The 27,930-nt window shown below is 39.1% G+C and overlaps 2 protein-coding genes across 15 annotated transcripts in view; one reads left to right on the forward strand and one right to left on the reverse strand.

The window, feature by feature from the left end:
- Positions 1-373: 373 nt before the first annotated feature.
- Positions 374-10,543, forward strand: ZNF181 (zinc finger protein 181). 6 transcript variants are annotated; one of them, XM_070772067.1, is made up of 5 exons: positions 374-606; positions 1,513-1,588; positions 6,896-7,016; positions 7,275-7,373; positions 8,654-8,845. In XM_070772067.1, exons 2-5 carry the CDS (start codon positions 1,580-1,582, stop codon positions 8,665-8,667), a joined length of 243 nt encoding a protein of 80 aa, XP_070628168.1. In that variant the 5' UTR covers positions 374-606; positions 1,513-1,579; the 3' UTR covers positions 8,668-8,845. The 6 variants fall into 6 exon arrangements, with proteins under 6 accessions (XP_070628168.1, XP_070628169.1, XP_070628165.1 ...); XM_070772068.1 differs by having other exon boundaries at positions 389-606; positions 7,278-7,373; XM_070772064.1 differs by having other exon boundaries at positions 393-644; positions 8,361-10,543.
- ZNF599 (zinc finger protein 599) overlaps positions 4,192-27,930 on the reverse strand; it is a 36,522-nt gene continuing 12,783 nt past the window's right edge. Inside the window, exons 4-6 of one of the 9 annotated variants that reach the window (XR_011561767.1) lie at positions 26,307-27,894; positions 14,493-14,558; positions 4,192-13,801 (exon numbers count right to left, since the gene is read on the reverse strand). Coding sequence is in view for 1 of the 9 variants with exons in the window: in XM_019979076.2 (XP_019834635.2) it covers positions 26,369-27,894 (1,526 nt within the window). In the remaining 8 variants the exon portion in view is untranslated. Of the gene's footprint in view, positions 27,895-27,930 lie in introns of all 9 variants that reach the window. The other 8 variants (XR_011561764.1, XR_011561766.1, XR_002182779.2 and 5 more) reach the window with 8 other exon arrangements.

The raw sequence follows: 27,930 nt of genomic DNA on the forward strand, positions 1-27,930 counted from the left end.
CAAGCCGAGCAGAGTGGCAGCAAAGTTTTGAATGACAGATCTTCGGCTGGCAGAGGCCACTTCTTGTCCCGCACCAGCAAGTCTGCCCTTGTTCAAGGAGGAAAACGTCTGTGCGAGCACAGAAATGACCCAGAAGACGTTTCACGGCCTCGTAATCTTCTGGGAAACATAGGTTCCCGGTTTGGGCTCTCATTATCTTCACAGCGCTTGTAGACGCTGCCATTGGTTTCGGGAAGCGGAGTTCGCCACAGACGACTGTTGTCTGCATCCTTCCGAGGGGGTCGATCCCAGTGGAGTCTTCAGGCGGTGTAATTTCTCACAAAGCCCAGCCCGTGGTCTCGCGGTGCTCCGAGATCGCGCGACCGCTGAGCCTCCTGGGAAGTGTAGTTTTCCGGAAGGCAACCGTGCGACTCACCGGCAACTTTTCTCCTTGAAGCGGAGGAGTCTGAGAAGTGCCGTCCGGACCGGTGCTACGCCTGGGGCTGCCCGGCGTTTGTCTCCGACCCAGCAGCAGTATTCAAGGTCCTGGAATCGCGCAGGACTCTGGGCAGCACCGTTCCGGCGAGGCAAGCGGCCTTTGTTCGCTACAGCTACGCGGCGCGTCAGGTACGCGGAGGTGCCCGCAGTGGACGGCTTCGGTGCTGGTGAGGGTCTGCTGAGGGGTCAGGCAAGTGTGGGTGCGGGGAGGGTGGCGGGCGCTGGGTACGACCGCCATAACTTCTCAGGTCCCAGCGTCTACCCCGCGGTGTGAGCCCAGGCAGGCCCCTGGCTCCTCTGGGCCTCTGTCCTGCTTTGTAAAAGGGGAGTAAGGATGGCGCTTACCTCTAAGAGCTGTTGTAAAAAAGGAAATGGGAGAGTGAGTGTGCGTTATACGCACTGAAAGAAAAAAAAAAATGTGTAAACCCTAAATTGCTTCAGTGTTGCCGAGTTTCAGTTTTTCTCATCGTTTATCTAAAAAAGAAATCTGGAATAATGTGAATGCCCACCATGCATAGTGGTAAAGATCGAAAGAGCTCGTATTTAACATTATTATTACTGTTGTTTTATGAGTCGGTCATTTATATACGGGCTGCCCAGGTGGCTCAGCGGTAAAGAATCCACCTGCCAATGCAGGAAACGCAGGAGACACCCCCCGCCTAACTTCGATCCCTGGATAGGGAAGATCCCCTAGAGAAGGAAATGGCAACCTGCTCCAGTATTCTTGCCTGAAAATTTACATAGACAGAAGAGCCTGGCGGGCTAGAGTCCATGGGGTCCCAGAGTTGGACACGACTGAGCGCGCACATACACACACACACTCACACTCTCATGTATATATGATAGTTGATGTACACGTAGATGCCACCTGGTTACCTCTTGCCAAGGAACACATTGTTAATTCAGGGAAAGGTTGGAACCCTAGAAAGTGATTCCCTGTGGGATCCTCCATGCAGGTGTGTCCTGAGCTGCAAGATTGCGAGATACACCTGATTTGTCATGACTGCTTTTTCCTGTTTTGATCTGCCTTTTCAGGCACTGCCCTTCTATAAGAAGAGAACCTGGAAAGAGGACTGTGTTGACTATTGGAAATTGCAAAGTCATGTTTCAGGTAAGTTGATTTGTCCCCAAATCTTCCTAAAACACCTACTTACCAGGACTCTTGAGTGTTTGCTTTGCCTCTCCTACCAGTTCCCACCTCACAAAGTTCACTTAGGGATTGGATCTTTGATTCCTTTCATTAAAACAAAGCATGGAGCCTGCAAAACTCCAAAGTATTTTCTCTCAGTGCTCCTCTTTTCTATCAGCTTTCTGCTAGAAGCCTCTGAAGAGTCTTGAGCAAAACTTTTTTAAAATTATGATTCAGAATTCAAGTTTGGAATTTTAGGTATTTACTTTATGGTTGTTTAAGTTGTATCATGTGGTGTCTATTAATGGTATATGTCAGTCTTTTCAGTTATTCAAGTCAAGAGATGTTTGGAGTCATCCTTGAGACCTCCCTTTCTCTTAAAATTCACATTCAGACACTGTAGTTAGATCTAAAATATACATAGTATATCTACACAATCTGACCATTGGTTACCACATCACTACCACTACCACTGCCTCCCTGGTCCAAGCCACTTAGGTTATTGCAATTGTCACCTTGCTGGAATTCCTGCTTCTGCCCTTGACCCTCTTCAGTCTTCACAATACAGCTGTCACAGTGATCCTCTTGTTATATAAAATCCTGTCATTCCTCAGCTTAAAACTCTTTGGTGACCCTAACTCAGAAGTCAGAATTGTGTAGTGACAAAAAACTTTGCACAGTTAGGCTGTCTTATTACTTCCCTGATTTCATCTTCCATCTGTTTCTTTGTTTTCTGGGAGCTCCAGCCACACTGGCTGCCTGCTTCCAGGCCTTGGAAGTTGCTGTACCATCTGCATGGAATATTCTTTACCTAGATATATACAAGCTTGCATTCTGACCTCCTTTGTATCTTTGCTTTGTAGTTACTTTCTCAGTAAAACTTCCCTGAACACCTATGTAAAATTGTAGTCACCTTCTCTCGACTAATTGTAGTCACCTTCTCTCGACTATCACTTCTACACCTCCATCATTGTGTTGTTTTTCATAGCACTCTCCTGATGGCTCAGCAGTAAAGAACCCATCTGCCAATGCAGGAGACACAGGAGTCATAGTTTGACCCCTGGGTTGGGAAGATTCCCTGGAGGAAATGGCAACCCACTCCAGTGTGTCTGCCTGGGAAATCCCATGGACAGAGGAGCCTGGTGGGCTATAGTCTATAGGGTCTCAAAGAATCAGACATGACTGAGCATGCATGCATACACATCACTCCTAGCTGATACACTCTGTGTTTGCTATATGCATATGCTCATTGTTTATCTCCTCCTACTGAAAAGGATATTTTTTGTTGACTGTTTTATCTTTAGTAGCCAGAGTGGTATCTGGTATAGCCAGGTACTTGGTAAACAGTTGTTGAATGAAGGAGTGATGAGAAAATGATGGGAAAGAATCATGGAGTGGAAATAAAACCTGTATAGGAGAAGGTATGAGTGGCAGATATGCATGTTGGGAATGTTAGACAATTGGAATTGAAATAAGTCTTTTTTTTTTTTTTTTTTAGGTAAAAGCTAAAGTGAACTAATTGCCAAAATCATTCATTGACTTATTTTCTAAACACTTAACAAATAACTGTTAGGAGATTCTTACATAGGTTTCTGTCATTGGTACACAAGATTTCATGATCTCATGCAGTACTGTCAAAGAGAACTTTCTATAGTGGGGGAAGTATCCTATTTGTGTCCTGTCCATTGTGGCAGCCACCAGCCCCTTATGACTGTTAAGCACTTGAATCATAACTGGAGTGACTAAGGAACTGAATTTTTAATTTTATTTAAATTTAATTTTAATTAAATTTTAATAGCCAAATACAGTGGCTACTATATTGAACAATACAGGACTGGTATAAAAGTAAGAAATCATAAAAATTAAGGTATTTATTTAATATCTAAGTTCTAGGGACAGAGGTGAATTAGCATCCCAGGTTGCTGGGACACTGAAGGGGAAGAGAGAGTTGAAGCATCCCTTCCTGGAGTTGTCTAGGTGGCCCATAATACCAGGGAGGCAGAGGTGGAAGTGGAGTTATACCAAACTGAGAGAACACCTTGAGTATAGGTAGAGAGGCCTAAGAGAGTCTTTCAAGAAAATGCAAAAATTTTGTGCAGCAGTGGTTTTCAAACAGGGTTGACTTTGTTCCCCTTAATCCCATTCATAAGACACATTTTCCGGAGAAGGCAATGGCACCCCACTCCAGTACTCTTGCCTGGAAAATCCCAGGGACAGGGGAGCCTGGTGGGCTGCCGTCTATGGGGTCGCACAGAGTCGGACACGACTGAAGCGACTTAGCAGCAGCAGCAGCAGCAGCAGAGACATTTTCAGCTGTTAAAATGGGGGTAGGGAGTGGTTAAGGGGAGTTGCTACTAGTATCTGAAGGGTCGAGGCTAGGGATGCTATTCAACATCCTAAAATTCTCAGGACAGCCCCCACAGCAAAGAGTTGTTCAGCTTAAAATGTCAGTAGTGCCAAGACTGAGAAACTTTGATGTAAATAAAGATCAAAGAATATGCTAGAGTATGTGGGGTTTCTTCTTTGGACTATTAATATTATGATATTGATTAATATCAAAACTTAAAATATGAAATGTCTTTGCATTGGTAGAATAAAACATGGTGTTTTTTTTTTTTTTCTTTTTTAACTTTACAATATTGTATTGGTTTTGCCATATATCAACATGAATCCGCCACAGGTATACATGTGTTCCCCATCCTGAACCCTCCTCCCTCCTCCCCGTACCATCCCTCTGGGCCATCCCAGTGCACCAGCCCCAAGCATCCAGTATTGTGCATCGAACCTGGACTGGCAACTCGTTTCATATATGATATTATACATGTTTCAGTGCCATTCTCCCAGATCATCCCACCCTCTCCCTCTCCCACAGAGTCCAAAAGACTGTTCTATACATCAGTGTCTCTTTTGCTGTCTCGTATACAGGGTTATTGTTACCATCTTTCTAAATTCCATATATATGCATTAGTATACTGTATTGGTGTTTTTCTTTCTGGCTTACTTCACTCTGTATAATAGGCTCCAGTTTCATCCACCTCATTAGAACTGATTCAAATCTATTCTTTTTAATGGCTGAGTAATATTCCATTGTGTATATGTACCACAGCTTTCTTATCCATTCATCTCCTGATGGACATCTAGGTTGCTTCCAAAAACATGGTGTTTTATTCATTTAATATAGTGTTGACTTTTCAGTTTGGCTTATCAGGTAAGATTTGTAAAAGCTGATCATTTTAAAGATCACTGTGGAAAACAGGAAAAGATGGACATTTTCTCAGTTCATGTGATAAGGCTAGTATAACCCTCATACCTAGCTAAGAGCAAATACAGATGGGAAAAATAATTTCCCCTGGTGCCAAAGGGAGACCTTCTCCCCTTTCCTTTTCTTAAGAGTGTTTCCTTGAGAAAAATATGTAACTCTATATCCTTTCCCCTGTCCCTTTGAGATGTTTATAAATCTTTTCAAAACTAAATAAGCCTCTGCCAATTTTACAGAGCATTAAAGTCTTCTTAAGGGCATTGGTGGCACTAGTGGTAAACAACCTGCCTGCCAATGCAGGAGACATAAGAGATGTGGGTTCGATTCCTGAGTTGGGAAAATCCCCTGGGAGGAGGGCATGGCAACCCACTCAAGTATTCTTGCTTGGAGAATCCCATGGACAGAGAAACCTGGCAGGCTATGGTCCATAGGGTTGCACAGAGTTGGACATGACTGAAGCGACTTAGCATGCCTGTGCAAGGGCCTTGGAGACATCCCTTTGAAATGAAAACATGAAGGAAGATGCACTTCTGTCTCCCTATCTATATGGGAGTTTAGCCTAGACTTCTGGCTCCAGGTTCTAACTACCTGCTTGTCATAAAGATAATGAGTTTTAAATTTTTTCTTTGGAGTAAAGGCACCTAACACAGAGGACTACCCCAATTACCAGGTGAATTTAGGATGAATTATGTGTTGGAATAGTTCATCCTAAATTCACATGTAATTGCAAAGTGATATCTCCAAGGCCCTTGTGCATGCATGCTAAGTTTCTTTAGTCATGTCCGACTCTGTGCGACCCTGTAATGGATTGTATTTGACTGATTTTATAAAAGGGTGAGATGTCTTTCTGTCCTTGCAGTCTCATTAATTATTAGCTATTATTATTATGAAGTACATTACAGTCTGGTTTAATGCTTTCTCAGTAATAAAACTGTTCTCTTTTTACACGATAGAGAGGATTTTTCAGCTTGGTAGATTTGATTGATTTTTAATTTCCCCAACACCAGACAAAGGTAAATTCTCTCTTTAAAACCAAACATCCAAATGAAGTAATATAGTATTGAATCTATAGTTGGAATGAAAAATTTACAGTAGCCAAACAATGTCTGTTTCACCAATGAAAGGTAGTAATAATGACATTTTAAATGCACTGAAGGAAATTCAACCAGCTCCATATTCTTGCCATGGACAGGAAAAAAAAAAAAGGAAAGCCCTTGGACCGAGAAGCCTGGGGGGCTGCAGTCCATGGGAGTCACAAAAGGGTTGGACACAACTTAGGAGCTAAACAACAACAAATGTATATATGTTTTTTCACATATTTTAATTTGACTAGCCAATAAGTTATGATTGAACATTTAAACTTTTTCTAAAATTTTTCCACTTTAAATAATACCATGAATGAGTACTGTTGGCAAGAAATGTGTTTTCTTCATGGGATATTTTCCTTAGGATGTGTCTTATTTTTTCTTTGCTCTTCCTTTAAGGTTCTGTTCAAGGACTACCACAAGGCATGAAACCATCCTTCAGTCCTTTTGCTCAGGAGTCTCAAATTATTTTAATTATAGATTATAAGGGTTAATTATATACCATAAATGTTTTTGCTTTTTGTTTATAAAGTGGTTATATATATGATTATGTGTTTATCTTTAATATAAAGATGTCTTTTTTTGAGCGTATTGGATTCTTTTTTTTAAACTTAATTCATGTTTTATTACTTGGCACATAAGCTATGAAAAACAAAACTAAGCACTTGACTAAATGCTGTCAAATGTTGAATGCTGAATTTTAAAAATTTTATAATTCTGTTCCCTACTTTCCTGAAGCAGAGTTCTTATATTTGTCTCTTACCCTTATTGTATAACAGTGCCAAGCACATAGTTATCCAATTATTACTTAGATCAGATTCTTGATCATTGTGGCAACTGCTGGAATCTTTTTCCCTTTCTTCCACACCAGGGTAATTTTACCCTTTAATCAGTGACAGAAGAGGCCTGGGCTATGGTTGAGCCTAAACGTGTTTGCTGTTTCAGGTGACATTTAGTGATGTGGCCATAGACTTCTCTCATGAAGAGTGGAGATGGCTCAATTCTACTCAGAGGAATTTATACAAGGATGTGATGGTCCAGAATTATGAGAACCTGGTATCCCTAGGTAAGCATATCTTTTCCTCCCCCTCAATGGAGATCTTCCATCTGCCACTGTGAATTGCTAGAGATCCTCTTTAGTAAATGGCTGAATTTTTGTTTCACAGTCCTAAGGACATGTATAGTTTGTTGTGTCCTGCCTGAAGTTTATCATCCCATTTCAGTGAACATCCTTCAGATCTTTCTTTGCTCCCTTTTATGGTGATGGTCTCTCCATGTAGACCACAATTTAAACAGTGTTTTTTTCTAATATTTTTCCTGCAAGCAGGTCTTTCCATACCTAAGCCATATGTGATTGCTTTATTGGAGGATGGCAAAGAACCTTGTATGGTGGAGGAAAAGCTGTCAAAAGATACATTTCCAGGTAAGTCATGGTGAATCAGGAAACAGAGATCTTTGGTTAAAGATGCTTGTGTAAAGTATAGAGGCATTTTAGTGTATTTTAGGGATACTGTTATCAGAGATTCCAGACGTAACAAAATCTTACGTTTTGAGGGATGCTTAGATTTCTAAATGACAATTCCTCTACCCTAAATTATTATCTTTCTGTATTACTCATCTGATCAAAAATGGAGGGTTTTGCCATCATTGTAATCCAAATTGTTATTTATTTGAAGTGAAATAAGGCAAATTATTCTTTTATATGTCCATGTAAGGAAAAATATACAAATGGTTTTAGGCTAAAAAAGCTGTCAACTAAATGGAAAATCACTTTACCCCTGAGGCAGAACTTCAGAGATCAAGAGTGAACATAAATGCTAAAGGAAGTAAGGGATATATAAGAAGGTTTCTAACAGTATTTTCTGTCAATAAATATTATGAGTTCACACAGATCCTACCTAAACTCACAAAGGTTAAATCTTTCTGAGCCATAAAGAGTATTTACATTATTTTGTTGTCATTGTAGCTATTTAGTGCAGTGCTGTACATTCTCCATATTAAGCATACTAATCTGACAGCAATTGAGATTAATCAAAGTTTGGAGAAACCAAGGCTAAGATAAAATGTAGTCATTCATATAAGTATAGACACAAAATGTTGGCTTGGGATCCAGAATGCCTTTTGCATTTTCTTTGATAGTTTCATTTTTTTTCCCCACAGACTGTCTATGTATTAATTCATTTCCCTTATTACACTCCGTTCCTGCCTCTATGAGCTGTTTGTATTCTCTGTGCTCCATTTTAACTTTGTTCAGAAATCATTGAATATATGAGAGTTGTCAGAGCTATGTGTTTTCTTGGCACTGGGGAGAATGACTTTATTTTTTATCCAATTCTCCTGTTTCTAACATAGAAGTTTCCTTTCAAGAAGTTCAGATAAAGCAGTGTTTTGCTCTTTTGATATATTACAGATTGTAAAACAAGATGGGAAAACAAAGAATTATCAATGAAGGAGGATATTTATGATGAAGATTTACCCCAAATGGTATTAAAGGAAAAAACTATACAACAAAATCATGAATTTTCAAATTTTAACAAGGACTTGTATTATATCAAAAAGTTCAAGGGGAAGTATGAAAATCAAGTAGAGCATTTCAGACCAGTGACCCTCACCTTTAGAGAAAGTCCCATTGGGGAAAGTGTTTACAAATGTAATGCATTTAAAAGCATTTTCCATTTAAAGTCTGTTTTTTCTGAACCACAGAGAATTTCTGCTGAAGGGAAGTCACATAAATGTGATATACTTAAGAAGAGTTTACCAACAAATTCAGTTATAAAAAATGAGAATATCAATGATGGAAAGAAACTTCTGAATTCTAATGAAAGTGTAGCAGCCTTCAGCCAAAGCAAATCTCTTACCCTTCACCAGACTTTGAATAAAGAGAAAATCTATACATGCAGTGAATGTGGGAAAGCCTTTGGCAAACAATCAATCCTTAATCGGCACTGGAGAATTCATACAGGAGAGAAACCCTATGAATGTCATGAATGTGGGAAGACTTTTAGCCATGGCTCATCCCTTACTCGACATCAAATAAGTCACAGTGGAGAGAAACCTTACAAATGTATTGAATGTGGAAAAGCCTTTAGCCATGTCTCATCACTTACTAATCATCAAAGCACTCACACTGGAGAGAAACCATATGAATGTATGAACTGTGGAAAGGCGTTTAGTCGCGTTTCACATCTCATTGAACATCTGAGAATTCATACTCAAGAAAAACTCTATGAATGTCGAATATGTGGGAAGGCATTCATTCACAGGTCATCTCTCATTCACCATCAGAAAATTCATACTGGAGAGAAACCTTATGAATGTAGAGAATGTGGAAAAGCCTTTTGCTGTAGCTCACACCTTACTCGACATCAAAGAATTCATGCTATTGAGAAACAATTTGAATGTAACAAATGTCTGAAAGTCTTTAGCAGCCTCTCATTTCTTATTCAGCATCAGAGTATTCATACTGAAGAAAAGCCCTTTGAATGTCAAAAATGTGGGAAATCCTTTAACCAACCTGAATCATTGAATATGCATTTGAGAAACCACACTAGATTGAAACCATATGAATGCAGTATATGTGGGAAAGCCTTCAGTCACAGGTCATCTCTGTTTCAACATCACAGAATTCATACTGGAGAGAAACCCTATGAATGCATTAAATGTGGGAAGACCTTCAGCTGTAGTTCAAACCTTACTGTACATCAGAGAATTCATACTGGAGAAAAGCCATATAAATGTAATGAATGTGGGAAGGCATTTAGCAAAGGCTCAAATCTTACTGCCCATCAGCGAGTACATAATGGAGAGAAACCCAGTAGTACAATAAGTGTGGAAAAGTCTTTAGGCCATATGAGTCACTGTGTGTATGAAAGATCACATAATAGAGAAACTGCATAAAGGCAGTGTTCATCATACTATACTGTAGCTGTAGATCTTCTTGGATTCAAAATCAGAAAATCTATACTGGAGAAAATGTAATGAATATGGGAAAGTCTCTAGCAATGATATAAGCCTTATTGTTTATCACAATTCACACTGTAGAGAGACTATGATGGCAATAAGTGTGGGAAAGACTAGCCAGCATTAATCCCTTAGTTGACATAAGTAAATCCACACTGGAGAAAAACCCTTTACATGTAACAAGTTGGGAAAGACATTAGGCAAACATGAATCTCTTAAGAAACATTACACACATACAGAAGAAAAGCAGTACGAATATAGAAATTTTGGAAAGTCCTTCAGTTAAAATACATCCTTCATTCTCTACATCAGAGAACTCACACTGAAGAGAAAGTTTATGTAAGGAATGTAGCAAAGTGTTAGTTCACTAAGCTTGCAGGCATCAGAAGATTAATGCTAGAACCACCTGAAGGATGTAGGAAGTATGTGTAAGTCTTTCTTTGCAATGATGCTAATTTGTAAACAGTTCTACAGGAGAGCAAACAAGCATAAATCAACATGCATATCATAAAGTAGCAGCATGCATTTTACTCCAGGTCCTACATAAAAAATAGCTAATGGGCATGTGAAGATATATAGTCACTCAGTGAATCCAGTAAATGTAATAAATGAACATTGCAATAGAAGTAAAAAGTGGTATGAATAAAATTTTTCATCTCTAATAAAGTGGTTTTGTATATGTTGAACTCCTTTGACACACTGATATTTCTTAAGAGTTTTCCACTATTTTTCTCTTGACAAATGAGGATCAGCTTTCCTGTATAGCCTTCGGTGGAAGACCAGCAAACCTAGAAAAAAGTGGCCTGATCTCTGTACTAAGAATGCGACTATTTTGGTGAGGTTAATATACAGTGCATTTCCTGTTGACTTAAATGATGCATTTTAATTTTTACGTGTGCTGTGAGAACCCAACCAAGAAATTACATACAGTGAGGGATTAGAGCAGAGTGGATGTGCTTTTTAGTCCAAATCCTAAAGGATGAGTCCTAATTACAGTGACCATCCATAACTGCAGATTCTGCATCTGTAGATTCAACCACTCACAGTTGGAAGTGTTTTTTGAAAAGGTTTCATCTAAAAAGAAAACTTGGGACTTACCAGCTGTAGGCAATTATTTACATATCATTCACATTACGTTTACAACTATTGACATTGTATTGGCTTTTGTAGTGGCTCAGGGAATACATCATATTAGGTGATGATTTAAAAGTATACAGGAAGATGTGCCTAGGTTATAGCAACTATGCCATTTTATTTAAGGGACCTGGAGCACCTACAGGTTTTGGTATCTGTGGAGGTGAGGGAGTATGTTGGTCCTGGAGCCAGTTCCTTGCCGATAAAGGACAACTGTAGGTAAGGCACATGTGCTCTCAAGGATCATTCTAGGCAAAGCAGACCAGCAAGTTCTATCATGTTTGATGCAGCTGAAATGCATTATGTAGTGTCTAGTTTCTAGTTTTGTGGCTTAGGTATTACTGCTGGCAGCAATACTAATAAAGCATCAGTTGTTTCCCCATCCCTTGATCATTGTTATGGAGGGTTGGAATTGAATAATCCAGAGCCATTCCCACAACTTCTGCAGCCTGCTCACCAATTTTGATAGCACTAGTATCCTGCATCATAGCTTCTGGAAATATTTAAGAGCATTTTTGTTTTTTACACTGAAGCTTGACAGATAAATATAGTTTCTAAGCAGGGTGGCTTCAAATATTCTAAATGGAATAGACTTACTGGCTTCACAATTTCTTGTGACTGGAGAGGTTATAGAGATCAGTGACGGATTTTACAGACACTGTTGGAAGTAAACGGCATTTAAATGCAATTTATGTTTCTGGTTTTATTCTCTATGGCATTTGATAGTTGTAAGTAACAAATTTTAAGAAAGGATATTATATCATTGATACAAGTCTGGTTTGGGATGAATGATAGGGTTTTCAACTTTAAATAAAATACTCACCTACTCTGGTATGTGCTACTTTAATGGAAAGCCAATAGGTGAAGGCACATTCCATATCAATTCTCAGCAGATATAGTGGGTTTGGAATGGGATTTTTAATATTAAGCAGAGATTTATATTTCCTCTGATTAGTTAATAAGATTTTGACATTCTATGGAATGTTGAAGGATCTTTGAGAGGTTTATAATTAAAGGAGCACAGGATGGTATCAAACAAGGATAAGAACATTTATGATTATGGATGGACTGGCCCCTACATGTATATTTAGTTGTAAGATGGTGGCAGTAGCTTTTTGTTTCTCCCATGCTCTGCCCTCTATTCTCCCAAGCACTGATGCCAAAAAGATGAACCAGTCCTTTAATCTCCCAGATTTTATTTGCTTTCACTACATACAGGTTCATGCCATCTTACTTTGTTATAAGATTCATCCAGATACTCATACTTTTTCATTTAAAAAGCATGAGCATACATATCATAATATTTTGCAATTCTTAAAGTGCCTTCACAGTGATACTGAACAAGGAAAAGAAAGCCAGAGACTTAAAGATAGCGAAGGTTTTAAGGAAGCAATAAGAGTATATACCTTGTTACAATAAGATTTGAGCCGAGATCGTCCTGATGTTATAATATCACTAGTGGAGAATCATGCTCAGTCTTACTCAACCATTTCTTGAGCATCTACTGCAGTCAAGGTAAATAAGACATGTTCCATACAATTTAAGAGCTCAAAAGTGTGTGTGTATGAAGAGCATAGGCTCTGGAGTCATGTTACCTGGGTATAAATCCAAGTTGTGTGTATATTGACTTTGTACAGCCTTGGACAATTTACCTTGCTGTGCCATCTGTAAAATTATTTTGTCTGTAAAATGATATCTCAGGATTATGATGAAGATTAAGTAGGTTAATTGGTATAAAATGCTTTGTACCTCAAAAGCATTTAAATATTAGCTATTGATTTCATCATTTTCTTCACATGACTGCATTATTCTGGTCTCAAATGTCACATCTTCTAGTGGGTTTTCATAATCACTTGTCACAACTTACTTATTGATTCACCTTTTGGTAGCTTTTACAAGACACTCCCATTTCCTTCCAACAAATCTTCCTTTGGTAACTGAACCATCTTGCAGGAGAATATATTTATTATCCAAAATACCCTGAGGAGACAAGAACACAGCATGGCTACAGGTAGTTGGGAGGGTATACTACACATGTGTTTTGGAGAAAGAGCAGAATGAAAGAGTCTTCAGATCCCTGTATGGAGTAGAGTAAGGCTTTACCCAGTATCAGAAGCCTAAAGGACTTGAGCATGACCTCTCAGTACAAGGTCCTCTGGGTTGAGTGCAACTGCCCTCACTGTTCCTGAATGGAGGTTCAGTTCAGTTCAGCTCAGTCATGTCTGACTGTGACCCCATGGACTGCAGCACACTAGGCTTCCTTGTCCATCACCAACTCCCAGAGCTTGCTCAAACTCATGTCCATCGAGTCAGTGATGCCATCCAACCATCTCATCCTCTGTCATCCCCTTCTCCTGCCTTCAGTCTTTCCCAGCACCAGGGTCTTTTCCAATGAGTCAATTCTTTGCATCAGGTGGCCACAGTATTGGAGATTCAGCTTCAGCATCAGTCCTTCCAGTGGATATTTTGGACTGATTTCCCTTAGGATGGACAGGTTTGATCTTGTAGTCCAAGGGACTCTCGAGAGTCTTCTCCAACACTACAGTTCAAAAGCATCAGTTCTTTGGTGCTCAACTTTATGGTCCACTTGTCACATCCATACACGACTAGTGGAAAAACCATAGCTTTGACTAGATGGACCTTCCATGTTATTGAAGATCATTGATGCCTGGAAAGTGAGAGTAGCTTCAATAACCTTGGGCTTGTCAGATGTTGCTAGAGACACTTGTGCAGTCATTCATAAAGATCCTGAAAGAACTAAGGCACATATCACAGCACTTTGTGGGAGGCTAGCTTTGTGTTTGACACCAAAGAAGAGTCACACACTGTCTTTTAAACAGGATGCAATTATGTCAGAGAAAAGAAATGTCTATGATTTCACTGATGAAAGACAATGACAAAGTTGTGTGGCTTGAGAGACACAGAAAGTAAGCTCTGGCATTAGAGATTAACCAGGAAAAAATATAATGGCAACAAACAACATTGTTATCAGCAGTGGTTAGTTTCATGGCTATGTATGGTGCACTGTATACCTGCACTGTATGCTAAGGACTTTGCAGCATTCAAGCAATTAAATTTCCCAGTTCTAGACCCAAATTTCCAAGTTTGAATCAGCCTATTGATACTGGCACTTGCTTTCCATTAATCTAAGGAAATTTACTTCTCAAGTTTTGACTTCTGCACCCAAACAGAAATAGTTTCCATTTTATCAGATGGTTTTGAGAATTTACGCATAAAGCAAACAATGGAGTGCCTGGCACATGTAAGTCATTCAGTGTGTTTTTCTTACTTTTATTAATCCTCCCACAGACTATTATATAAATATTATAATCATTTTTATGACACAGTCAGCAACCTGAGACTCAGGCAGTATTAGCAAATATCCCAGAGTCACACATCTCAGGAACATAGGCTGAATTTGTAGATCTAGTGAAAGGCATGCAGTTACCTCCTTGGCAGTATTGTGTCTCAGAAGACCAAAATTCTTCTGGCAATCACACAGATCTTCTCATGCCTCCTTGAACAAAAAAATATTCCCTTAACCAAGTATTCCCTTTGATTCATTCAGCCTAGAATGTCTCCAATATATTCCAGCCAGAGAGACTAATGTCTACCTTACAAAGTTCATTGTAGTGTCTGACAACAATTCCTCAGACAATAATGAAGAAAATGAGGGGTAAAGAAGTTATAAGGCATTTGAAAATGATGAACAAATTGACAGAAGTTCCTCCGATCCAGTAATTAAATGTAAATGGATTAAACTCACCAGTCAAAAGACAGAGAGTGGGAGATTTCAATACCCTACTTTCAGTAATGGATCGATCAACCACACAGAAGATAAGTAAAGAAACAGAGGACTTGAACAAATCAATTTTAAAAATCTAACAGAGAAGTGACACTCTACCTGAAAACTGCAAAATATACATTCTTCTCAAATGAACATGAAACATTCTCCCTAAATTATTGTATCATCACACAAAGTAACTTAAGTGACTGCAACAGGATGAAATTAGAAATGAATAAGGAAAACTGGAACAATCACAAATGGAAATTAAAGTGCACACTCTTAAACAACTGCTATGTCCTGAAAATTCATATGATGAAATCCTACTAGCCAATTGGATGGTGTTAGGAGGTGGGGCTTTGGGGAGGTGCTTAGGTCAGAGGGGTGGAACCCTCATGAATCAGATTAGTTCTCTTATAAATGAGATCTTACAGAAGATATTAAGAAGAGGTGGCAAGAGTACACAGAAGAACTGTACAAAAAAGGGTCTTAATGACCCAGATAACCATGATGATGTGATCACTCACCTAGAGGCAGACATCCTGGAATGTGAAGTCAAGTGGGCCTTAGGAAGCATCACTAAGAACAAAGCTAGTGGAGGTGATGGAATTCCAGCTGAGCTATTTCAAATCCTAAAAGATGATGCTGTTAAAGTGCTGCACTCAATATGCCAGCAAATTTGGAAAAGTCATCAGTGGCCACAGGACTGGAAAAGGTTTCTTCATTCCAATCCAAAGAAGGGCAATGCCAAAGAATGTTCACACTTACCACACAGTTGCACTCATTTCACATGCTAGCAAGGCAATGCTCAAAATCCTTCAAGCTACGCTTCAATGGTATGTGAACCGAGAACTTCCAGATGTACAAGCTGGATTTAGAAAAGGCAGAGGAACCAGAGATCAAATTGCCAACATCTGTTGCATCATAGAAAAAGCAAGAAAATTCCAGAAAAACATCTACTTCTGCTTCATTCAGTTTGTTGTGACTATGTAGATCACAACAGACTGAAGAAAATTCTTTAAGAGACAGGAATACCAGACCACCTTACCTGCCTCCTGAGAAATCTGTAAGCAGGTCAAGAAGCACAATTAGAAGCAACAATAAACTCATTCAAAATTGGGAAAAGTGTATGTCAAGGCTGCATATTGTCACTCTACTTATTTAACTTATATACAGAGTACATCATGCGAAATGCTGGGCTGGATGAAGCACAAGCTAGAATCAAGATTCCTGGGAGAAATATCAATAACCTCAGATATGCAGACAACACCACCCTAATGGCAGAAAGTGAAGAGGAACTAAAGAGCCTCTTGATGAAAGTGAAGTGTGTTAGTCACCCAGTCGTGTCCAACTCTTTGCAACCCCATGGACTGTACTCCACCAGAATCCTCTGTCCATGGAATTTTCCAGGCAAGAATACTGGATTGGGTTGCCATTTCCTTCTCCAGGGGATCTTCCCAACCCAGGGATCAAACCTGGGCCTCCTGCATTGCAGACAAATTCTTTACTGTCTGAGCCACCACAGAAGCCCGATGAAAATGAGAGCGAGAAAAAGCTGGCTTAAAACTCAACATTAAAAAAACTAAGATCATGGTATCCAGTCCCATTACTCCATGACAAATAGATGGGGAAACAATGGAAACAGTGACAGACTTTATTTTCTTAGACTCCAAAATCACTGCAGATGGTGACTGCAGCCATGAAATTAAAAAATGTTTGCTCCTTGGAAGATAAGCTATGACAAACATAGTGTATTAAAAAGCAAAGATGTTACTTTGCCAACAAAAGTCTGTATAATCAAAGCTATGGTTTTTCCAGTAGTCATGTATGGATATGAGAGTTGGACCGTACAGAAGGCTGAGCACTAAAGAATTGATACTTTCAAACTGGGGTGCTGGAAAAGACTCTTAATAGAGTCCCTTGGACAGCAAGGATATCAAATCAGTCAGTCCTAAAGGAAATCAACCTTGAATATTCATTGGAAGGACTGATGCTGAAGCTGAAGTTCCAATTCTTTGGCCACCTGATGCATAGAGCTGACTCACTAGAAAAGACCCAGATGCTGCAAAAGATTGAAGCCAGGAGGAGAAGGGGGCAGCAGATGAGATGATTGGATGGCATCACCAACTTAATGGACATGAATTTGAGCAAACTCCAGGAGTTAGTGAAAGACAGGGAAGCTTGGCGTGCTGCAACAATGCAGCGATGGAACAACAACTGTCTAGCCCATTTTGCCACTAGAGGACTCATTAAGAAGTCTGCAACCAGAAAGAGAGGCTGACAATCCGGGCACCCTGATCTCAGGCTTTCAGCATCAAGAACTGTGAAAAATAAATTTGCTTATAAGCTACCCAATCTTTTGTATTTTGTACAGCAGTTTGAGTGCACTAAGACAACAATCCATGGGTCAAAGAAGAAAGCAGAAATTAAATCAGAAAATACTTAAAGACTAATGAAAATGAAAACACAACATACCAACATTTAAGGTACAGAGCAAAAACAGTGCTAGGAGGGAAATTTGTAGCAGTAATCGCCTACATAAAAAAGCAATCAAAAATCAATAACCTAACTTCTGCCTTCAGTAACTATAAAAAAGACAAACTTTGGCCACCTCATGCGAAGAGTTGACTCATTGGAAAAGACTCTGATTCTGGGAAGGATTGGGGGCAGGAGGAGAAGGGGATGACAGAGGATGAGATGGCTGGATGGCATCACCTACTCGATGGACGTAAGTCTGGGTGAACTCCGGGAGTTGGTGATGGACAGGGAGGCCTGGCATGCTGCAATTCATGGGGTCACAAAGAGTTGGACACGACTGAGCGACTGAACTGAACTGAAACCAAAAGCTACAGAAGGAAGAAAATAACAAAAAATAGGGTGGAGATAAACCAAATAGAAAGTAGAAAAACAAAAGAGAAAATCAACAAAACCAAATATTGGCTCTTTGAAAAGTTCAACAAAATTGATAAACCTTTACCAAAACTGACAGAAAATACAAATAACTAAAATCAGAAATGAAAATGGAGATATTACCACCAACCTTACAGAGATAAAAAAGAATTATAGGACAAAATATGAACAATTATATACCAACATATTAGATAAATATGAAAAAATGGAAAAATTCCTTGCAAAAGAAATTAAACTGACTCAAGAAGAAATACAAGATTTCCACAGACCTATAAGAAGTAAAGAGATTGAATCATAATCAAAAACATCCTGACAAAGAAAACTTTGAACCAGACTGCTACACCAGTGAATTCTACCAAGATTTAAATGAAGAATTAACACCAGTCCTTCTTAAACTTCAAAAAACAAAAACAAAACAAAACAAAAGAACTGAAGAAGGGAAACCCTCCTTAACTTGTTCTATGAGGCCAGTATTATTCTGATACCAAAGACAGATAAAGACATCACAGGGAAAGATAATTACAGATGAATGTCCTTTATGAATACAGATGCAAAAATCCTCAACAAAATATTAGCAAATTCAATCCAACAGCATATGAAAAGGTTTACTCACCATGAGCAAATGGAATTTACCTCAGCAATGCAAGGGTGGTTCAACATAAGAAAATTAATCAATGTAATCCTTCCCATTAATAAAATGAATGGGAAAAAACCACTTACTCATCATGATTTATGTAGAGAAGACATCTGGAAAACCCAATAACCTTTCATGATGAAAATGCTCAGAAAACTCAAAATAGAGGAAAATTTCCTCAACATGATAAAGCTATTTGTGAAAAACCTACAGCTAAAATCATACTCAAAGGTGAAAGACTGAAAGCTTTCCCCCTAAGACCAGAAAAACACAAGGAAGGATACCTGCTTTCACAGTTACTATTAAGCATTGTACTTGAAGTTCTACCCAGAGCTATAAGACAAGGGGGAAAAAAAGTCATCTAAAGTGGAAAGGAAGTTGTAAAATGATCTCTCTCTCTCTTTTTTTTCTTTTTGCAGATGACATGATCCTATACATTAAAAATCCCAAAGAATTCACAATGACTAATAAAGCTAATAAATGAATTCAACAAAGTTGCAGGGAAAACTAACACCCCAGAATCATTAGTGTATTTATAGAACAGCAATGAACAACCCCAAAAGAAAATTAGGAAGCTCCTTGTATTTTACAACCATACCTACAAGAATAAGATACTTAGTAATAACTCTAACCAAGAAGGTAAAAGATTTGAGTGCTGGGAAAAAAAAAAATAGTTGAATGAAAATAAAGACCTAAATAAATGGAAAGATGTCTCATGTTCAAAATAAAATAGGAAGTCTTAACATTGTTAAGATATCAATATTACCCAAAAGATAACACAGATTTAATGCAATTTTTATCAAAAGCCCATTTTTGCAGAAATGGGAAAGAATTCCCAAATTCATATGGAATTTCAAAGGGCCCCAAATAATTAAAAACAATCCTTTAAAAACATGTATACCCGTGGCGAATTCATGTTGATGTATGGCAAAACCAATACAATATTGTAAAGTAATTAGCCTCCAATTAAAATAAATAAATTTATATAAAAAAAAAAAAAAACCTTCAAAACTTAACAGAATTCCCTGGTGATACAGTGGATAGGAAATCTGCCTGTCAATGCAGGGACACTGGTTGGATCCCTGGTCTGGGAAGATTCCACATGACACAGAGAAACTAAGCCCCTGCAACCACAACTGCTGAGCCCACACTCTACAGTCCACATTCTACAGCCCACAAGCTGCAACTACTGAACTCATGTGAGCCACAACTACTGAGACCTGCGTGCCCTAGAGCCTGTGCTTCACAACAAGAGGAATCACCACAATGAGAAGCCTGTGCAGAGTAATGTAGAGTAGCCCCAACTCACCACAACTAGAGAAAGCCCATGCACAGCAATGAAGACCCAGAGCAACCAAAAATAAATAAATAAAAAGAAGTGATAACTCAGTACACATGAAAAAAAAAAAAAAAAAGTCTGGCACTAACATAAGGACAGACATACAGACCAAAGAAATAGAAGAGACAGCCCAGAAATAAAACCTCATATATACAGTCAATTTTCAACACAGATGATAAGACCATTCAAGGGGAAAAGACAATCTTTGAATAAACTGCAGAAGAGGAAATACTATTTCATTCTATGGTGCCAGAATTGCCCTGACACCAAAATCAGACAAAGACACTACAAGGAAAAAAACAGAAACAAAAAACTATAGACCAATATCCCTTGTGAATATGGATGCAGACATACTCAGAATACTAGTGATAGACACTTCTCCAAAATATATATATAAACGACTAACCATGGAAAAATGGTTGGCATAATTAGTCATTGCTGCTGCTGCTGCTAAGTCGCTTCAGTCGTGTCCAACTCTGTGCAACCCCATAGATGGCAGCCCACCAGGCTCCCCTGTCCCTGGGATTCTCCAGGCAAGAACACTGGAGTGGGTTGCCATTTCCTTCTCCAGTGCATGAAAGTGAAAAGTCAAAGTGAAGTCACTCAGTCGTGTCCTTTTACTCCTAGCAACCCCATGGACTGCAGACTACCAGGCTCCTCCATCCATGGGATCTGCCAGGCAAGAGTACTGGAGTGGTTTGCCATTGCCTTCTCCGAATTAGTCATTAGGGAAGTGCAAATGAAACCCATAATAAATTGCTTCTTGGCTTTTTGACTAAGATTGAATACAAAACCACTACCAGGATGGCTATAGTAGAAAAAAGGGCACGGGAGGCAAACAAGTGTTGGTGAGGTTGTGGAGAAATTGAAACCCATTGCATTGCTTATGGGAATGTAAAATGGTAAAACCATCATGGGAAAAACTATGGTGGTTCCTCAAAAAGTTATATATAGAATATTTTCTGTCAATCCCAAATATATATTCAAAATACTTGAAAGCAGGACTCAATTGCTAAGGATTCAGATAATCATTCACAGATGTTTATACCAGTATTATCTGCAATAGCCATAAAGGCAGAAAACAACCCAAATTTTCATTAATAGATTAATGAATAAAATATGGCATGTACATATAATGAAATATTTTTCAACCTTCAAAGGAATGGAATTCTAAACAGGCTACAATAGATGCACCTTGGAAACATTATGCTAAATGAGATTAAGCCGTACACAAAAAAGGCAAATATTGTATGATTCCATTTATATGAGATACCTAGAATAGGCAAATTCATAGAGAAATAAAGTAGAAATAGGTTACCAAGGACTTAGGGCAAGGTGGGAGTTACTGTTTAATTGATAGAGTTATTGTTTGGGATGATGAAAAGCTTCTGGAAATGGATAGTGCTAGTGGATGTACAACCTTGTGAATGTACTTAATACTATTAAATTGTATATTTTAAAATGGTTAAAAATCATAAAAATTTATTATATCCTGCAATAAAAAATGAAAGAAAAAACCCCAATATATAATACATAGTTAGCCTTTCTTATTCTTGTGAAATTAGATGCTACGTCTTTGATTCTAACAGAAGTATGGCAACAAGGAGAATCCTAAGCAAATTATCTAAATCCCATGTAAGATCATGTATATTTCAGGGTGATTTTCAGACTGCCACAAACCATAACTGCTAGCTTTTATCTCCAAAAGAGATACTTTTGGAACTGAGCTAACCTATCTCTATTAGGGCCCACTAGTAGACAAGTTAATGGAAATTACACAAAGTTTCTAAGTGCTCACAGATTACATTGAGAAAAATCTAACTTTCTGGAAGGGTGGCAGGTTCCAATTTGTAAAGAATTGCTTCATTGTTTATAATTTTATTTCTCCTTTAAATTTTTCTTTGTAAGAATAATAGTCTCATACAGGGATTACTCAATAATTAGTATTTATATGAGAAAATAATTAAGTTTACAATCATTTGTTGACCTTAGTTTGTTATATTATGTAATGGTTTAAATTTTGTAATTGATATGGAAAATTACAACCCATTTCCTGGTTGTAAATATTATGGGAATTAAGGCAATAAAATAAGACTCAAGACATAGACACCAGAAATGTTCAGAGAATATCTGAATTTTTAAATAAGTGAATGGATCAATAGTTTACAATATGTGGCCCCTTGACCAGCAACTTCAGCATCACCTGGAAATCTATGAGAAAAAAAATTCTCAGGACCTGGCAGAGAGGAATATCTGAACAAAGTCCTGATAACTGGACAGACCGGGCTTTAGGGAGGGAAAGAAGGTCTGTTGGGTAGAGCTAGTTTAGGATGGCTGGGAGAGCATTCACAACAGAGAGGGGAGGAAATGGAGCCTAAGGTATCTTTCTGGATATAATAGGGGTTTGGATTTCCTAAGAACAAACGGGCACCCTCCCAATGCCCCGGGGACAGACGGGTCATTAAAAAGGGAACAAATGCTGGGCATGGCTATGGTACACTGAAGAGTGGATTCCACCTCCAGGAGTTAGTGTTGCAGGCATCCAGCTTGTACTGCAAGGTCTTCCAGTTTCTCCACAGGAGCCCAGAACCAGAGATTTCAGAATCTGTGTAAAACTGCACAGATTTCCCATGGTGGAAACTGATTCATATTAAAACAAACAAACAAACATAAAAAACCCTTTGGGGAGCCTTAACCCACACCCCTAGGCCAGATGTAGACTCCCAGGTAGTACCTGGTTAAAGACAGAACTGACAGCTTGGTGCTACAGGCAATCCAGTTATACTTCCACATATCAGACCAACAGAAATAGAAGAAGGAAGGATAGAGATTATTATTTGTAATTGTACAGATAAGGTAACCTTGATAAAGTTTCATTTTATTAAAACATAAAAGCTGATCACAGTGATCACTTGAACACCTAGGAGACATGTATGAGGACAGACCCACAGGCACCAAAATGCAGAGAAATAAGAGAGATCTTGATGGCCCTTCTGAGGATTTCACCTTTCATAGGCATTGCCAGAGTTGTCAATTTATGTAACTTTTTTGGTAAGAATGTCAGTGTCCCTACTAAAATACTTACAGAAATACAAAAATATTTCCAAATCACAATGTCTGACATCCAATTAAAAATAAACAGTGACACACAGAAGCAGGAAAATATAACCTAAAATGAGAAGAAAAATCAATCACTTAAAACAAGGCACAGATGAAGCAATTATACCCTAATAAAAAAAATTTTTTTAAACAGGCACAAAACACAAAAAGATGCTCATCACTGCTAATTATTGGGCTTCCCTTGTGGCTCAGCTGGTAAAGAATCCATCTGCAATGAGGGAGACCTGGGTTTGATCCCTGGGTTGGGAAGATCCACTGGAAAAGGGAAAGTCTACCCACTCCAGTATTCTGGCCTAGAGAATTCCATGGACTGTATAGTCCATGGGGTAGTAAAGAGTCTGACATGACTGAGTGACTTTCACTTCACTTCACTGCTAATTATTAGAGAAATGCAAATAAAAAATACAATGTGGTAACATCTCACACCTGTCACAGTGGCTATCACTAAAATGTCAACAAATAATAAATGCTATATAGAAGAACAGATTTAAATGCTAATGAGACAGGCTTGCTTACAAGGCTGTTGGCAAATGAAGCTATATAATGCAAATGGCTTTCAAAGCCTGACTTTGAATTATTCAAGTATTACACACAATTGTGCTATTGTGTGAATGCCAAGGGCAACTAAGTACAAAACCCCTAGTGTTGTCAAGAGCCCCATGTCCAGACTTGAAAAGAAAAATCTGAACCATATGACAGTCCATTGTAGGTGGAATAAAAAAGTTTGAGTGATAGCAGAAACATTATGGGACTTGTTCCACAACTGCTCATCCAAGAAACTGAATGCTATTTCCAGTGCAAAAACCTTGCCTCCAAGGTTTAATTAATTTTGGATAATGCCCCAATCCATTGCCATGAAGAAGTTGAAAATGCCCACTCCAACCTAGATGTTCTTTTCATGCCCCTAAATTCTATGTTATCCAACCATTCAATCAGAGCATAATAAAAGCACAACCTAAGGGAGCTTTTTAGCAAAACTCTCAACACCAACAAAGAAACCACGAGGATGGACTACTGGGTGTCTGTCAGTATATGCACTGTCACTGTGTTGGCACAACCTGGGATAATTAATAAGCAGACTACTATCATTAACTGTTGTGAAAATGTTTGGCTAGGCTGCCTGAAATTTTTCAGACTTAAAGGTATTACAGAAAATATAAAGGACAGTGTCAAACACATAATGCATATCACAAAGCATATAAGTAAAAAAGACTTCAAATGATATGATGGAAGATGTGGAAGAAACTTTGGCAGAGAAGTAAGTAGAAACCACCAACTAAGACCTGGAAGAGAAGGCAAAACAAAGCATCGTCCTCTCCTTTGGTTGTCCTGGGTCAATCCAAGGTCAAGAGATTTACCCACTTCAGTGCACTGCCCTATCACACATCCTGCAGTTCTATCAAAATTAGAGTCTTAATGTTAATATTTAATTAAGTTTAATCTTTTTTTCTGCTACTGCTAAGTTACTTCAGTCATGTCCGACTCTGTACAACCCCATAGATGGCAGCCCACCAGGCTTCCCCATCCCTGGGATTCTCCAGGCAAGAACACTGGAGTGGGTTGCCATTTCCTTCTCCAATGTGTGAAAGTGAAGTCGCTCAGTCAGCAACCCCATGGACTACAGCCTTCCAGGCTCCTCCATCCATGGGATTTTCCAGGCAAGAGTACTGGAGTAGGGTGCCATTGCCTTCTCCAAATCTTTTTTTCTAGAACTTTATTTGCATGATCTACTGTACAACATAGTATACTATACAGTGTTTATGTGTTTACTGTATAAGAGTACTGCATATATGTATTGTTTGTGTATGTTGGAGTGAAAAGAGTAAAAGCAGTACAGTAACAACAGAATATACAAAAATGATGTCATTGAAGTATTTTTAATACAATGAAATATTGGATGTAACTTCTCAGAAACATTTATTAAATAAGGTGTTCTAAAACAGAAAAAAAAAAAAATTCCATAGAGGATTATGTATTGATCGGTTGACGAAAATGTGAACAGATGCTCACAGGTACCTAAATCTGTATTGCCACTAGATGCAATGGTTCAGTATTCACTAATTCAGTGTTTATGATGAACTTATAGAGGAGAAATATCAATAACCTCAGAAATGCAGATGACACCACCCTTATGGCAGAAAGTGAAGAGGAACTAAAAAGCCTCTTGATGAAAGTGAAAGAGGAGAGTGAAAAAGTTGGCTTAAAGCTCAACATTCAGAAAATGAAGATCATGGCATCTGGTCCCATCACTTCATGGGAAATAGATGGGGAAACAGTGGAAACAGTATCAGAATTTATTTTTCTGGGCTCCAAAATCACGGCAGATGGTGATTGCAGCCACGAAATTAAAAGACGCTTACTCCTTGGAAGGAAAGTTATGACCAACCTAGATAGCATATTAAAAAGCAGAGACATTACTTTGCCAACAAATGTCCGTCTAGTCAAGGCTATGGTTTTTCTAGTAGTCATGTATGGATGTGAGAGTTGGACTGTGAAGAAAGCTGTGCACCGAAGAATTGATGCTTTTGAACTGTGGTGTTGAAGAAGTCCATTCTGAAGGAGATCAGCCCTGGGATTTCTTTGGAAGGAATGATGCTAAAGCTGAAACTCCAGTACTTTGGCCACCTCATGTGAAGAGTTGACTCATTGGAAAAGACTCTGATGCTGGGAGGGATTGGGGGCAGGAGGAGAAGGGGACGACAGAGGATGAGATGGCTGGATGGCATCACGGACTCGATGGACGTTGAGTTTGAATGAACTCCGGGAGTTGGTGATAGGACAGGGAGGCCTGGCGTGCTGCAATTCATGGGGTCGCACAGAGTCGGACACGACTGACCGACTGAACTGAACTGAACTATAGACTATAACTACCGTGAATAACAAGAACTGATTGCATATGATGTATGTATATGTATTTCAAGACTCAGGCCTTATGCTCAATGGTAGACATGACATTGACATGTTACATGTCAATGTTTTGTAACAAATAACTTTCAGTAAACGTTAGCAGAGCTAACATCCCAATGGTCCAACTCTCCTGACTGTGAATATAAAAAAATACATAAAGGGGATGAGGCCTTAGATCTCTCCCCTTTCAGCCCCTCCCCTGCCGCTATACAAATGACAAATTGTCATAAGCTCGGCAGGGAGATTGGAAAAAAGACACACATGCATTTCTCTTTCCTCTCTTCTACATCTCGTTAAATGCTCTTGAGATGGATTTATAATAAACATAGGAAGAACTGTTACTGACATTTTCCCCAAATGCATGACAACCACTGAGTCTCCCTTATGGATTCTCAGATGTAGTGTAAAGCTGTAGCCAGTGTCAATTTCTAGTATGACCCTTCAGATGACCTGCCATAGAAAGCTTTCACAGAGATGATAATTAGTGTTTCTCTTCTGACACTGAGTAAGATATTTCTCTGGCCAAAAGACCCCTGAATAGTTATATTCAAAAGGAAAGGTACTTCACCTGTATGAGTTCACCTAAATTGCCTGAAGTGAGCAAACTTGTACAAGGCCTTCCTCCATCTTCTAAACTCTGGTGTGAATCTTTTGATGGTGAGTGAAGGATGAACTGTGGCTGAAGGCCTTTCCACATTCACCACATTCAAAGGGTTTCTCTCCAGTGTGAGTTCTCACATGTTGAGTTAAGGCAAAGTTGTCACAAAAGGCCTTCTCGCGTTCTTTGCACTCATAGGGCTTTTCTCCAGTGTGGATCCTATTATGCCGAACAAAATTTGCAGACTGGGTGAAGGCCTTTCCACATTCTCTGCATACATAAGGCTTTTCCCCGGTGTGAATCCTCATGTGTCGAGTAAAGGAAGAGCTATAGTAAAAGGCTTTTGTACATTCTTTACACTCCAAAGGTTTTTTCCCACTATGGGTCCTATTGTGTCTGATAAAAATATAATGGTGTGTAAAGGCCTTTCCACATTCACTGCATTCATAGGGTCTCTCACCAGTGTGAATCCTCACGTGTTGAATTAAGGAAGAGCTGTCACAAAACGCTTTCCCACATTCTTTGCACTCAAAGGGCTTCTCTCCAGTATGTGCCCTCTTATGCCGGATGAAAGTAGATCTATGAGTAAAGGCTTTTCCACACTCACTGCACTCATAGGGTTTCTCTCCAGTGTGAATCCTCATATGTTGAGTGAAGGATGAGTTGAGGCAGAAAGCTTTTCCACATTCTTTGCACAAAAAGGGTTTTTCTCCCGTGTGGGTCATATTATGCTGGATAAAAGTGGACCGGCGAGTGAAGGCCTTTCCACATTTGCTGCACTCATAGAGTTTCTTTCCAGTGTGAATCCTCATGTGTTGAGTAAAGGAGGAGCTGTAGTAAAAGGCTTTCCCACATTCCTTGCACAAAAAGGGCTTTTCTCTAGTGTGAGTCATATTATGCTGGGTGAAAGAGGAGCGATGGGTGAAAGCTTTACCACATTCTTTGCACTCATAGGGTTTATCTCCACTATGAATACGCTGGTGCTCTGTGAGGTAAGACCTGCGTTTGAAGGCCTTCCCACACTCAATACACTTGTACGGCTTTTCCCCAGTATGAAACCTCATATGTCGAATGAAGTCTGCCATATAACGAGAGGCTTTCCCACATTCACTGCATTCATAAGGCTTCACTCCAGCGTGAATCTGTTGATGCCGAGTAAGGGCCCAATTCTTGCTAAAATCTTTTCCACATTCCTTGCATTTATAGAGGTTATTCCTTGCATCAACAACCAGGTCTCTTCCTGGTTCTTGGGAATCACATTCATGCAGAGCATCTTGTATACTGACTTGCTCCTGTAAAATCCCTAAACAAAGACTATCACCTGTCTCAAAGTCATCATGTTTATGGCTCAACTTCCTCAGGCATGTCTCCTTGTAGGGGTCTGCTCCTGGCCTCCAGTTCCCTTCTTGCATTTCTGACAGTTTTTCCTGATACCTTGCTTGCCCCAGCCAGGAATCCCTTGAGGTGCCATGTGTCACTTGTTCCTCAAAAGGGGCTTCCTCAGTGAGGGCCAGCTGAGAAGCAGTAAGCTCTGTGGTCTTGGGGTTTGCTTTTTCACCTGAAGGAAATCCAATATGACAAAAGTGCCTATTAG

The sequence above is a fragment of the Bos indicus genome, chromosome 18 (assembly GCF_029378745.1).
Source record: "Bos indicus isolate NIAB-ARS_2022 breed Sahiwal x Tharparkar chromosome 18, NIAB-ARS_B.indTharparkar_mat_pri_1.0, whole genome shotgun sequence".
Lineage (NCBI taxonomy): Eukaryota > Metazoa > Chordata > Mammalia > Artiodactyla > Bovidae > Bos > Bos indicus.

What these genes read in the sequence shown, in the direction of transcription:
- ZNF181 (XM_070772064.1), top strand. An exon ending in TGAGAACCTGGTATCCCTAG is followed by an intron (nt 7,017 to 7,274) that starts GTAAGCATATCT and finishes TTTTCCTGCAAG; the next exon opens with CAGGTCTTTCCATACCTAAG. An exon ending in GTCAAAAGATACATTTCCAG is followed by an intron (nt 7,374 to 8,360) that starts GTAAGTCATGGT and finishes GATATATTACAG; the next exon opens with ATTGTAAAACAAGATGGGAA.